Source organism: Nyctereutes procyonoides, unplaced genomic scaffold, assembly GCF_905146905.1.
Source record: "Nyctereutes procyonoides isolate TBG_1078 unplaced genomic scaffold, NYPRO_anot_genome, whole genome shotgun sequence".
Classification (NCBI taxonomy): Eukaryota; Metazoa; Chordata; class Mammalia; order Carnivora; family Canidae; genus Nyctereutes; species Nyctereutes procyonoides.
In genome coordinates this window covers 77,027,434-77,042,260 of record NW_026575126.1, presented here as the reverse complement: position 1 = coordinate 77,042,260, position 14,827 = coordinate 77,027,434, and the positions used below count along the sequence as shown (strand labels likewise).

Below are 14,827 nucleotides of genomic sequence, written 5' to 3'. Positions count from 1 at the left end.
GCCAGCTTAGGCCCATTTCCCTCTTCCCAACAGCCAGTGATGGGCTCCCAGAGGAACTTGGGGCTTTTTTTTTTTTTTTTTCCAAAGATTTTATTTTTTTATTCATGAGAGACACAGAGAGAGAGGCAGAGACATAGGCAGAGGGAGAAGGAGGCTCTCCATGGGGAACCTGATTTGGGACTTGATCCTGGAGCTTGGATCATGCCCTGAGCCAAAGGCAGACACTCAACCGCTGAGCCACCCAGAAGTCCCAGAACTTGGGCCTTTTGTAGAGCAATCCTCAAGCCTATGATGTAGAGGATTGTGTCTTAGCTCCTCCATCTTCTTGCAGGTTGGCAAGAATGTTGATAAGTGGCTCTGGATGCTTGGTGCTCATCGTGTGGTGGCTAGAGGAGAGGGGGACTGTGATGTGGTTAAAAGCAAACATGGCAGCATCGAAGCGGACTTCAGAGTTTGGAAGACCAAGTTCCTCGCCCGGCTGCAGACACTTCAGAAAGGAGAGAAAAAGCCTTGTGATGGCAACTGCAAGAGAGGCCAGTGTGAATCATCCATGGTACGGAGCTTCTGTGTCCGTGTCTCGCTATTTTCCTCCTTTGTATGGGGATGCTGGACCTTACCTCTGCCCTGAGAAACATCTTCTAACATCTGGTTAGAAGGAAGATCAGCAGCTCCCTTGGTGGCATTTTTGAGTTGGCCTTCCTAGTGAAGCCAGTGTGTGTTCAAGACACTTTCCTGTTTCTGTGCTTTAATGGTTGCATTGCCAGAGTGGCTGTTTTCTACATAGTTGGCAGGTAGGAGACATAGGCCTGAGGTTAGGTGTGTCCCAGGCTGAGCTCCTGCCTTCGTATCCCCAACTACATCTTTCTCCTGACTTCTTTCTGAATGACTCAATTAATCTCTCAGACTAGGGATCCCTGGGTGGCGCAGCGGTTTGGCGCCTGCCTTTGGCCCAGGGCGCGATCCTGGAGATCCGGAATCGAATCCCACGTCGGGCTCCCGGTGCATGGAGCCTGCTTCTCCCTCTGCCTGTGTCTCTGCCTCTCTTTCTCTCTCTCTCTCTCTCTCTCTCTGTGACTATCATAAAAAAAAAAAAATCTCTCATTCTAGAAGATTGCCCATCATCCTAGCTTCCTGTCTTTGTCCCTCACATTGTAAGCACGTCTCTTTGGTCCTTGTTTAGGGACCTTTGTTCTTTGGAAGCTCATGTCAGCAGGCTCTTCACTGCCGCTGTTGTCCTTTGGCCAACTGCTCACTTGGTGTCATTCAGGAACCACTTTACTTTCTGACTCACTTTCTTTCCACCTTGTTCTTGTCATTACCCTTTGGGGCAAAGCCATCAGTGTGGGTATTAACCAGCATCCTGCCTACTAGGTACCTGGCCTCCATGTCTTCAGGTGCCATTGTCTTCGCTGACCTTGGCATTTCACTTCCCTGGTCACCTTTGAAATTTCATGTTCCTGTGACCTCAACAATGACCTCTCTCAGGTGTAATAACTTTAAAATGCTTTTGATCCCATGCCTTTTTCATTGTATAGTGAAAACTCTTCACTTCTGTCCTTACCCAGTTTAGATTTTATACTCATTCTTTTATAAACACCTTCAATGGCCTTGCCTTCCTTCCAGTCCTTTTTCTAACCCAAATGACCAAACCCCAAGCTAGGTTGAAACCTACCACCTGGCTTCTTCCCCTTTGCTGACTGCTTTCTCTTTGACGCTGGATCCATGACCACAGGTCCATGTGTGCACTCAGACCTGCCCAGCAGTGTCCAGCATGCTTGTGGAAGTTCCCTTTCTCACTCTCTAGGGTGACTGTTGAATACTTTTTCTTCCTGTTCCTTCCTCCAGGTCTTGTTGGAAGCTGCCAGGGACCTCCTATAGTGCCCCGCACCCCATCCTCACATTGTCTCCAAGTTGATGGCCATGGGTCAGTCCTGCCATAGCCACTCTGTGCATGCTCTGGAATCAAGGGCTTTGTCCCTGTGTTTTCTCTGTCTCTCTTCCTGCACTGTTAGTTTCTTCCTCTTTACTAGATTGCTCTGTAAATTTATAAACATGTCTTGGAATCACCTGTGTTCAAAGGAACAAGAAAAGCAAGTAAGAAACAAAGGTTTCCTTTGTTTTGTATGTTTCAGCTATTGTTTCATTTTTCTGTTCTCTTTTCTAGCTAGTCTCTTTGCTTACCTTTGGTTATCTTCCCCCCCCACCCTTGGTCCTAATATTTTTTTACACTGTTTAAAAGAAATTGAGGTAAAATTCATGTACATAAAGATAAGGATATAATCTAGTAGTGTTTAGAGCTTTCAGAGTCTTGTGCAAACACTGCCTGCTTCAGAGTGCCCCTTTTGTATATGTTGGTGCATTTGTTTGTTTTCACCCTGACCAGTTTCTAGCTGATCTGTGTTCATGTTTGCTCGTTCTTCTGCCTGCCCAAATCTGCTCCTGAAACTCCCAAGTAAAATTTTTAGTTCAGTTATTAGACTTTTCAGATCAAGAATTTGTTTTTTTTTTTTTTTTTATTCTGTCTCTGTGTAAGTGCTCTCTGTTTGTTGGGACATTGTTCTTCTGGTTTCCTTAAGCTCTTGAAGCGTATTTAAGACCATTGACTCAAAGCCTCTATCTAGTCCATGGCCTGTGTGTCCTCAGGGATGGTTCCAGTTGATTTCTCCTGTGGATAGGCCAGACCTTTTTAGTTGTTTGCACACTCTGTAATGTTGTGTTGAAAACTGCAAGTTTTTAATATTCTAATGTGTTAACTCTGGAAATCAAATTCTTTCTCCTCCTCAGAGTTTTATTTTTGTAGTTTGCCGGGTTGTAATTGTTTAGGGACTTAAAAACCATCTTTATAAAGGCTGTCTATTGTGCGTGGTTTCTGAGGTCTGTTTCTTTAGCTTGTATTCCAGGTAGTATTGTGACAGGTTTCCTTGAATGTCATAATGTCATTTTTAAGTTTCCTTTTTCTTTCTTTTTTTTAGATTTATTTTAGAGAGAGAGAGAGAGAGAGAGAGGGAGAGAGGGAGCGAGAGCATGCATGCACTCAAGTGGAGGGAGAGGCAGAGAGAGAGAGGGAGAGAGAGCATCTGGAGCAGACTCCCCGCTGAGCATGGAGCCTTATGTGGGGCTTGATCCCAGAACCCTGAGATCATGACCTGAACCAAAATCAAGGGTTGGATGCTCAACCGACTGAGCCATCCAGGTGCCCCAAGTCTCTTTTTTCTTGATTCTGTGTTCACTTGGTTCTTGTAAACCTTTGTGAGAACTCTGGGAGTTGGTCAGAGATGGGCCCTTGGAGTTATCTACTCTGCCATTTTTGCTGATATCACCCTCGGTTCTTAACATTTGAACAGACCTAAGTAAACAAACTTTTTTTAATCAGAAGTAACACTTGTACATTTGTAAATTTAAATTTAAACCCTCAAATAGTACTTCTAGGCTTTTATGAAAAACTATGCTTTCTTACCTTTAACTCTTATTTTTCTTGGGCAATCACTTTTAATTCTAGCTTTTTCATTAGATATTTACCTCTGTATTTGTAAATAATAGTCCCTTCTTGCTATTTTTTAATTTGTTAAAACATCTCGAGATCTCTTGCTCTCTCATACACTCACACAGACATGCATATCCAGTATCACTTCCCTTCCTCTCATTTTCCTATACAGTCGTATCACACTTTCTGGCTAGACTGTAACTTGTTGTGTCATTACTGTGACTATGTATGTTTCCATCTGTCCTGTGTGCTGTCCTGTTACTTGTTCCTTCCCAAACATTTATTTCCGTTATGTAGTGGCTATATCTGCTTTGATTTCTCTATAATCATCACTAATTCATTAGAAAAAATTCTAATGGAACTGAAAATTATTTTTCAGTATTCTGTTGTTGTTATTGCTTTCCTGGAGGCTTCTCATGAGTCCTCTTTCCTCCACCTTGGCCTGGCTGCTCTCCAAACCTTGGGGTGGGTGAAGGCCTCTGTCTTCTGTCCACCGTGACACACAACCTTCCTTTGGCTTCCTGGGTTAGATTCCCTTATTCTGGTATCTTCCATCTTCTTATTTCTTGGTTTACTCTTGTTTTTGGAGCATATTCTCCAGTAGGTCTCTGAGAAGGGTTGTTTTGGAAGTAAGTTTTCAGAATTTTATATCTGCCTGTTTTTATCTTGCCTTTTTTCATAGATGCTTTGCTGATTAGAATTCTAGCTGGGAGCAAATTTTTTTTTTCCCCCAGTAAAGACATTGATCCACTCACTGTCTTCTAGCTGGAATGAATATTGCTTTTGGTAACTTCGATTTAATTTCGTTCTGAATTTTTAGGATAAAATCCTCCTTTACCCTTCACAGAGACTTTAGATCCTTTTAATAAAATCCCTATAACTGTCTATTCTTTACTCTCTTTTCTTCCCCAGATTCTCTGTCTTTTCTGCTTTCTTCTTTCTCAGAACATTTATTTCTAGCTTACCTGTATATGAGAAATGCAGCCTCGTGGGGTCCCGGCCTTGACTTTGGTCTTCTGTTGGTCTCTTCTCCTGGTATTGTATCCTTGCCTTTGCCCATTTTTCTCTGTTCCTGTCCAGTTGTCAATTAAGTTCTCCAGAGTTCAGCAGATGCTCTCAGCTCCATCTCTCGCTTACCTCTTAGGATTCCATTTTCTTTTTTTTCCCCTAGGATTCCGTTTTTAGTTCATATTTGTCCTCTTTGAATTTGTCATGTTTGCCAGCTTAGTGACACATTTAAAAATTATGGTATTAAAATATTCTGTTATTCAGTGTTATTTTCCATTAGGAGGGGTGTTCTCTCCACTCTGCAGCTGGGAGAAGTCCCATGTCATGCTCACCCACTCTCGTTGACTTTCCCACAGCAGCTGCTCTTGCCTAGGTCTCAGGACATCATGTTTTCACGCCTCATGGATATTCCTCTGTCTTCATTTTACTTGACCTCTCAACGGTATTCGATACCACTGATTCCTTCTTTGAATCACTCTCATTTCTTGGTTTTTGTGATACCATTTTCATTCCTTTTTCACTTGGGACCATCTTCCTTTATCTAACCTCTGCATGGTGGAATGATTCAGGGCTTGGTGCTAGGTTCTTTTCTTTGTTAATACTTACCTTAGTTACATGGCTTTAAGTTCTGTCTATATGCTAGTATTCCTGTGTTTATATTTCCACCTCTGAGGTTTACCCGGAATTTTGCTCTCTTTTGTGCATCTTCTTTAAAATCTCGGCTTAGATGTCTGTGGCATCTCATACTTTATAAATTCCAAATGGAGCTTTTCATTTCCACTTTCCCGGTCTGTTTCTCATCTCCGTAAACAGCACCACCATCTCAAGTACATACAAAAGAAACTTAATTAATAAAAAATTAACATGCTTAATTTCTTCCTTTCTTTCATTCCTGCATTTAGTTCCTCACTAAGCCTGGTTGGTTCTGTGTCCCAAACAGAGGTGAAGAAACTTTTTTTGTAAAGGGCCTACTGGTACATATTTCCTTCTTTGTGGGTCATATGGTTTTTCTTGGAACTATCAGTTCTGCCACTGTATCAAGAAAGTAGCTATAGGTGATGTGCAAGTGATGGTTGCCTGCTTGAGGCTGGCAGCATGTGGCTTGTGAGCCATAGTTTGTTGGCCTCTACCCTAAAATATCTCAGATCTATCCAGTGAACTCATAATTTGAAGGGTTTGCTACTTTGAATAATGTATTTCCGAAACATTGATATTCCAGGAGGAAGAGCCCTCTGAGAGCACCAGTGAGGAAGAATCTGGTACTGAAGACCATCAGAATTTAAATTCTGTCGTTGATGTTGAGGACCTTGGCAAGATTATGAATTGTGTGAAGAAAGAAAAGGTACTACAATCCTGGGAAACAGTGAACTTGGTTCCTGCAGTTAGCTAACATCTAGCATTCTGTATCAGTGTGTGGTCCATCTGAGCTCATTAGGCAGTCTTCTTTCTTTGCCTTCCTCTTGAGAGTGTTATACTTCTTTGCCATTTTTATGTGAGTTTTGTGAAAATCTTCCCTCTAAGCCCTGTGAAAGTGAGCTTGTAGTAGGATAGGCAGATTTGAGGGCAGGGATTGAGGAAAAGGTGGAGGGGCTTCATTCAGTGTTATGGTTGCAAAGATAGGATGAATGGCATGAAGAGATTGAGTGAGTGGAGATTCCAAGTGAACTCTCTTATAGGTGCTTCCCTGTTCTATAGGCTGAGTGGAGTTGGGCTTAGGGATAGCACCTTGGTTTGTAGGTGTTGAGATTGATGTAGGTGGAGACCCTAGGAACCTAGGAAACATTAGTCTGGGTTGTCATTGTTGCAGTTAACGAGATGGGTGTGAGAATGTACAGTGCAGTATGATTTTAAACACAGATTCCAATGATCTGAAATTGAAATAGTATGATATACACAATAGCATAAAAGTAAATAGACTCAATTTACATGTGAGTTTTGGGAAATGACAATATCCTACTAAAAATGTATCAAGTGCATAAGTTTTAGAAATGAAAGAAGTAAAACTATGGAAAAATACAAGAAAATCAATGATAAAATTAACACACTCAAATGAAAGAATAGCAGGATATAATAAGGCAAAAAAGCCAGTAGCCTTCCAAACAACCAGTTAGAAGCCATAATAGAAGACCCCTATACAGCTGTGTATAAAAGATAAGTTCAGTGAAATAAATTTAAAAAGAGATATTCTAAATCTCTGTAATGAAAACTAAAAACATTCCTGAAAGATATAAAAATGCCTTGAACAGATTTACCTCTGTTTTTTAGATATGGTGACTCAGTGTTCTAAAGATGTCAATTTTCTTTTATCCAGAAATAAAAGCGATGAAAATCCCATTAAAATTTTTTTTAAAAGATTTTATTTATTTATTCATGAGAGACACAGGAGGCAGAGGGAGAAGCAGCTCCATGAAGGGATTCTGATGCAGGACTTGATCCCGGGACTCCAGGATTACGCCCTGGGCCGAAGGCAGGCGGTAAACCGCTGAGCCACCCAGGGATCCCTAACATTTTAGAAAGCATTAAAATTTTTAATAACTTTTTTTTTTTCCTGGAGTTAGACTGGTTGATTCATATGGAAAAACAAACATGTAAGAATAGTTAGGAAAGCCTTGGTATAGTAATGAGAAAGACTAGCTCTACCAGATATTAAGACTTACTACAAGGCATCTGTAATTAAAACTCTTTTGGCTCTTGTTGAGACCGATTGATGCAACAGAATAGAATTTCAGGAACAGCCCTAAGAATATATGGGAATTTCACATACGATAAAGATAGCATTTCTTTTCCCTGGGGGAACAATATACTTTTAAGATAGATGATGTTGGCAACCAGATAGCTCTCTGTGGAAACTTAAAATTGGCTCTGTGCCTCTTACATATGTCAGAATAAACTCCAATTGGGTCAGAGATCTCGGTGTTGAAGAAAAATATAAATAATAGACTTAGATGCATTATTTTATAGCTTGGAAAAAGGTTTTGTGTATGATTTAAAATCTAGAAACAGTAAAAGATTAAATTTACCAATAGTTTTTAAAAAAGATTTGCATGGTTATAGGCATATCAAAAGACCTAAAAAGAGGGGAAAATATTTGCCCCTTATATAATAAAGAAGGGTTAATTTTTCTATTGTACAAAGTGCTCTTAAAAATTGAAAGAAAAAAGACTTGTAGTGAAAAAATTGGCCAAAACACCTAAATAGATAAGTCTAAAAAAGCTCTACAAGTAGACTTTAAGCATATGAAAACTTGCTCAAATTCACTCAATGAAGGACATGCACATTAAAACTATACCAACGTCCATTTCTTACCTTCCAAAATAGCAGAAGTTTAAAAATTGGACAGCACATGTAGCTAATGAGGCTCTGGGAAAACAGGTACTCACACCTTCCTAATGAAAGTCCAGAATGATACATCCTATATAGAGGGGCTTTTGGCAGTCTGCACAATCCATACACGTTTACCCATGATCCAGCAGGCCTAGTTGTGTGAATTTGCCTTGAAGATAAATGTTTACAAATACAAAGTGGCAAACACATAAGATTATGCTGCTACAAGCATATATAGCAAACAACTGCCAGATATTGGTTGAAAAAAGCAGGATATATCCATACTATATAGATACTGTTATGCAGCTGTGAAAAATAATAAGGTGAGGGTGCCTGGGTAGCCTAGTCGGTTAGCATCCAACTCTTGATCGTGAGTTCAAGTGCTCCACACTGGGCATGGAGCCTACATTAAAAAGAAATGAGGTGGATTTATGTCTATTAGTGTGATTTTCATGTGGTGTTGGATTTGATTTGGGGGTTGATCTGAATGTAAGATTTTTTTTGCATGTGTTCATTGTCATGGCGTATTTGCGAATTTATAATTTGTATATGTGTGTATAAATAGTATTTTGTAGCCGTGTTTACAGAAAGAACTTTTATTATTTTTATTTTTATTATTTTTTTATTTCCTTAAGATTTATTTACTTATTTATTTTATTTATTTATTTTTTTTAATTTTTATTTATTTATGATAGTCAGAGAGAGAGAGAGAGAGAGAGAGGCAGAGACACAGGCAGAGGGAGAGGGAGAAGCAGGCTCCATGCACCGGGAGCCCGACGTGGGATTCGATCCCGGGTCTCCAGGATCGCGCCCTGGGCCAAAGGCAGGCGCCAAACCGCTGTGCCACCCAGGGGTCCCTATTTACTTATTTTAGAGAGAGAGCTAGAGCAAGAGGGGCAGAGAGGGAGAGAGAATCTCAAGCAGACCCTGAGGTGGGCGTGGAGCCTGACATGGGGCTCACTCGATCTCATGACGATGAGATCATGACCTGAGTGGAAACCAAGGGTCGGATGCTTAACCAACTGCATTAAAAGCAGAACCTTCCGTGTTCTGACACCAGCTAACACCCAGTTCAGTTCAGGTGACCTGCTGTTCAGCTTTGACACTAGTTAACTACCTAGAGTTAGCCTCAGACTGTGCAGGCTTGGTTTATAGTCTTGCACAACACTGCCTCCACTTCAGATGGCAGCTCTAAGTTGGGGGCCACCTGCACTTCTGATCAGTTGGTTATAAATTTGGAGGTCTCATGATCCTGTGTTTCAGTAATTTGCTAGAATATCGAGAACTCACTGAAAGCACTGTACTCACAATGAGAATTTTGAAAGATGCAAATTAGAAATAACCAAGTGGCAAAGACACACAGGGCAAGGTCTCAGAATAGAGGGGTGGGGAAGAGACTCAAGAGTTTCTGTGCCCTCTCTGTGTGAAATCCAGGCACATCATCCCTTCCCACCATGTCCATGTGTTCACTAACTAGGGAGCTATACTGAGCTTTAACATCCAGAATTTTTATTGGAATTCCATTGCATGGGCCAGACTGATTAGACCATTGACTATGTGATTGAACTCATTCTCCAGCTGACCTTCCTCCCTGTTTCTTTCCCTGGAGATCCAGCTGGCCCAAAGTTGGATTGAGTGGTTGGTTTTTCTGATGATGACCAGCCCCCATCCTGAACCTACGTAGCCCCCTCATTTGCATAACAATGACCCTTCTGGCACTTAGAAAATGCCAAGGGGTTTTGAAGCTCCCTGCCAGGAACTGGGGACAAAGAACAGATGTATTCTTTGTTATTCCACAGGCCTAGAGACAAAGGTGGTGAGCACTCAGATCTTGTTTTCTAAATATTATTCTTCACTTAAAGGAACAGGACTTCTTGGAGAAATGACTGGTCCCAGGGTTGAGGAAGGAAGATGGGCCTGGGACATCTTGTTGGGCAGGTAGATCCTTAGTGACTAATGGACATGTCAAAAGGACACCAGAACCAGCTTGAAGAGTTTCCCACAGGCTAAATTTGGGACAATCTAAGCATCAAAAATGAACATGATGATTATATAATGAGCATAATGGATTGTATTGCATCAATCAGTTGTGCTACTCACCAGGCCTTGTGCTACTCAACAATGAGGAAGCACAGGAGAAAGTCTTTAGTGAAGGTTTTCAGGTAATAAATATAGAAGGCATGATAGATTAGAAATTCACTTGTTTTCAATCCTCAGTGTGCTAATTGATTTAAGCAAGGATTGGGTGAAATGCCCTTAGGGAACACATATTCACATAGTCTCAAAATACCATCCCAGAAACTAATCCACTTAGACGTGCCCAAAATAAGTAAATCAGTGGGGGAAAATACCGTTTCACATGTTTTGCTAATTACAAAGGATAAAATACACCTTTACAAATGGAGTGATGAGGTGATTCTCACCTATACCAAGACCAACCAAGACCAGAGAGTGAGAGAACAAACGGGGAGTGGCAGAAGCCGAGGGAGAAGTAGGCTCCCGGGATCATGACCTGAGTGGAAGGCAGATGCTTAACTGACTGAGCCACCCAGGTGCCCCTAAAAATATTTGCCATATTCTCAGGTAGTCTTTACAACCTCATTTAAAAACATAAAGAAAGGGGCACCTGGGTGGCTCGGTTAAGTGTCCGACTCTTGATTTCTGCTCAGGTCATGGTCACAGGGTCTCAGTGGGCTCCTCGCTGGGCATGGAGCTGCTTGAGATTCTGTCTTTCCCTCCTCCTCTGCCTCCCTCTTCTCTCCCTCTCTTAAAACAACAACAACAAAATCCCAACTTAGAGAAAAAGCTTTTTTTTTTCCCCAGAAAAATCTTTTAAAACTAGTAAATTGGATATAGCCTAAGGTGTTACAAACAAGAATTACTTTTGGGAAGTTATCATAAAGGCTGCTTTATTTTGAATTTTACTGTCCCCTTCAGCCTGTACTGAAGAGAAAACTGGCAGATTCCGTGACTCATCTGGTCATTTTTGGTTACAGGCACTTAAGACACAAAGTAGTAATTCGGCAGTAGAATTCCCAATCCTATATAATATGTACTAAGCATTACTAAAGAAACCCAAAGTTTCTAATTTAACTGAAGGGTGAAACTCCTCCTGCCTTGTTTACTTTCTGAACTATTTGCCAGCTGCTGTTTTGGATCTGCTTAGGGTCTGGGGAATGGATGGGGAGGCAGGAAAGAGAGAAGTAGAAAGTTCTTATGTGGTACCGTCATCAGAGGCTCTGTGCTCTCATCCTTTGTCAGGTGTTTCAAGTTGACTCTTCTTCCAGGCAGTACTGTCTTCGCTTCTTTGGAGACATTGTCCATGGCGTCTCCTGACTCGATTCCTTGCATTGAGCATGTGTACCCTGAAAAGTGAGCTGCTGAGGAAGGAAGGCTTACTCCTTCCTCAGAGCCCTGTGACTTTGCCTTCTTCTCTTTGAGGTTTACCATTTGTTCTCTCTAGTTCCCAGTTGGTTTGCATCTAAGATCTCCCCCACCTGCACCCCTGTGTGCTTCCACAGGAACACTTCCAAATTCTTTATTCTGGGAGGTCAGGCTGATTCCTGCCCAGAACAAGTGCTCACTTACTAAAGAAACTGGTCTGGGTTTCCTGGGCAGGAGTTCTACACTGAGCATTGATGCCCTCTGAGCATCGGGATGCTGCCCAGCAGCTTCTTTGTTGGTGCCTCTTTCTTGCTGCTTGAGGTGAGAGGAAGGCACCTACCCTCTAGGCTCTCTCCATTTGAGGCAAAGGGAAATCTCAAAATACGTTACCAACATTCTTCAAAGAAATTTTCAAAAATCCTCTGTCCTTATCTGCATGTGTTCTACCCTTTGACATCCCTGATGTGAGTGAGGGAGGCATTAAATTTTTTTTTCTTCTTATTTAAATTCAATTTAGTTAATGTATAGTGTATTATTAATTTCAGGGGTAGAATTTAGTGATTCATTGGTTGCCTAAACACCCAGTGCCCATTACATCAAGTGCCCTCCTTATTGCCCATCACTCAGTTACTCCATCTGAAGTTGCTAGTTCTTAAATACTCCCTTTGAAAATACATAATTTGATCTGACCCTCCTTGTGGACTTGCATTTAATTTAATGCCCTGCTTACATCTGTTTAAAAAATTCCAAAGAATATAGCTCCATGTCCCTGTTCTTCTAATTCTCCTTTTCATAGGAAACCACAGTTTATAGTTTGGAAATATTCTCCCAAGTGTTTTTACTACCTTTACGAACACACCTGCACTTTGGTCTAACTTTTTTTTTTCTGGCTACACAGATGGATCTTTTTGCATTCCCAAGTCTCCAGACTGCTTTTTTTCCATCTAGTATGACAGCTTTCCAGTGCTGTCATACAGATCTACCCACTCCATTCTAGTGTTTATGTAGTGGTCTAGGACTATGTCTTATGATGTGGTTGGCTTCTGTTGATTAATATTTAGGTGTTTTAATACCCTTGTTCTTATATTTTTTGCCACTGGTATAAATTTATCTCAAGAATTAAGTTCATAAAATGGAAATTTCTGTATCAAAGGGGATTTTATAGTTTTAATAGATATTTACAAATTGCCATATAAAAAATTGAAGTCATTTTTATCTGTTGTTATCTATTGAGAGATGAGATTTCTCTTTATCTTTGCCGACCCGCTGGTGTTATCAGTCTTTGAAGTCTTGCCAGCCTGAAAAGTGAAAAATAATAACTTGATTTTAATTTGTATTTCTTTCATTTTGAGTCAGATTGAACACGTTTTCTTTTCCTTTGAATCATCTCTTTCTGTCTACCTGGTAGTAGATAAATTACAAGGTCTGAGGGCATAGTCTCCATGATTGCTTTCACTTCTGACACCCATTGCAAGTTTTGGGTGAGAGGGCTTCTGAAAAACACCCTCAGCTTTGATAATTTACTAGAAAGACTCACAGAACTTTGAGTTCAGGGAGTTCTAGAACTCCCTGAAAGCTGTTATCCTCCTGGTTTTTGTTGCTGGGAAGGGGTACAGAAAATCGGCCAAAGGAAGAGATGCATAGAACAGAGTCTAGGAGGCCTTCATTCATTCTCAGAATGTGTCGCCCTCTCAGCATTGATATGTGACGGTAGACATGGATATTGCTAACCTGGGAGGCTTACCTGAGGTTCGGTGTCCAGTTTATACCGGGGCTTCATTATGTAACCATGACTGATTGACTGTGTGATTTTATTCATTCATTCATTCATTCATTCATTCATTTATTTATTTATTTATTTATTTATTTATTTATTTATTTGATTTTTATCTATCTATCTGCGTGATTGAACTTGGTCTCCAGCACCTTCCAGTCTAGTGTGGTCTAAGGAGTCCACCGTGAATAACAGACACTGCTATCACTCAGGAAATTCCAAGGGTTTAGATGTTACTTTCCAAAAACTGGGGACAAAGGCCAGACCTCCCTTCAGGCAAGGGCACTGTATCCATTTTTATATTAGGTGGTTTGGCTGCTTTTGTAAAGCTCATAACCAAAAAAATTCTTGGTTGAGTGTAAAACTCTAAGCATTTAGAATATCCAAAATTATTTTCCCGATTTAAAATTGCTGTCTTTCCTGTTGCAGCATTTTTGTTACTTATTTCCGAATACTTGCATGTATAGTTTCTGTCATTTTTAGTAGCTTTGTATTTCAGAAGCCCTGGCAGAGGAGCTATTAAGAATGACAAGTATGTGGAATGTGTGTTCAGGGCTTGGCCCAGCAGTGTGTAACTCAGTGATCTGAGGCACAGATTAACCCTCCCCAGCTTTAATCCCCTTGTCTGAGAACAAGGGCTCTGCACTCTGCCTTCTTCACAGGTGTGAGTCAGATGAGCACTCGTACTTGAGGATGCGTCAATGATCTCAGCCTGACACTCGTCAAAATGAGAGATTTGCTTAGACATTTTAAACTTGTTTATACACTTTACTACAGCTGGCCAGCCAGTCTATTTCAGGTTTTCTTTTTCTTTTTCCTTTTCTTTTTCTTTTCTTTTCTTTTTTTTTTTTTTTTTTTAAGATTTTATTTATTTATTCATGAGAGAGAGAGAGAGGCAGAGACACAGAGGGAGAAGCAAGCTCCATGCAGGGAGCCTGACGTGGGGCTCCATCCCAAGTCTCCAGGATCACGCCCTGGGCTGAAGGCGGCGCTAAATCTCTGAGCCACCCTGGCTGCCCCTGTTGCAGGTTTTCTGCTGTTAGAATTGGCACTGGTCTGAGACCTTTTTTATTTTTAAAAATGTATGAATATTTCTTAGGTTGTATTTTCCTCACATTGATACACTGGGTCAAAGCATATGTGTAATTTTATGACTTTTAATGAAGAATCTGAGTAATTTTTCAGGGGCAAAACTGTCTTAAAACAGGATAGATTTCAGTTCATTAGATACCTGATTTAGATAGATTTCTAGATTTTTCCATAAGATTTAGAGAACGTATTTAAAACTTTATTTGTTGTGAGTGAAGAGTTGGGAATAATTTTTTCTCCAGCTTTATTGAGTTATGATTGACAAAAATTGTATGTATTTAGATTATACACTGATTTTTAAGGTATATGATGTGATGATATGTGACATTGTAAAATGATTAACACAATCAAGTTAACAAATTCATCACCTCATGTAGTTATCTTGTGTGTGTGTTTGTGTGTGTGTTTGTGTGTGTGTTGAGGACACTTAAGATCTAATTTTTAGCAAATTCCAAGTATATAGTAAGAGTTTGGAATAATGTGGGTTAGTTTTTTCTGTGCTTTTCATTTTCTGTCCACTAGACAGCACTGGAGAGAACAAACATTTTGGACATTTCTGTAAGTTATTTTTTGAAATGAAATGATTTTGGATTTTATGAACTTTAAGGAGTTGATTTATGATATTCTCACAAAAATTTTCTCATGAAATCATTATATTTGGAGCAAAAATAAATATTTTTCCAACTTCAGTATGACACGAAAATGAGCCATCAGTTTTTTTCTTTAACTTATGGCAGGATTTTGGAATATGTCTTATATTTTCA

At 40.3% G+C, this 14,827-nt stretch overlaps 1 protein-coding gene across 1 annotated transcript in view; it reads left to right on the top strand.

The window, feature by feature from the left end:
• The window catches only part of LOC129519965 (S-adenosyl-L-methionine-dependent tRNA 4-demethylwyosine synthase TYW1), a 213,518-nt gene that overhangs the window by 11,412 nt on the left and 187,279 nt on the right, over positions 1-14,827 (top strand). Inside the window, exons 6-7 of the mRNA XM_055340814.1 lie at positions 332-553; positions 5,712-5,834. Coding sequence (XP_055196789.1) covers positions 332-553; positions 5,712-5,834 — 345 coding nt within the window. The remainder of the gene's footprint in view (positions 1-331; positions 554-5,711; positions 5,835-14,827) is intronic.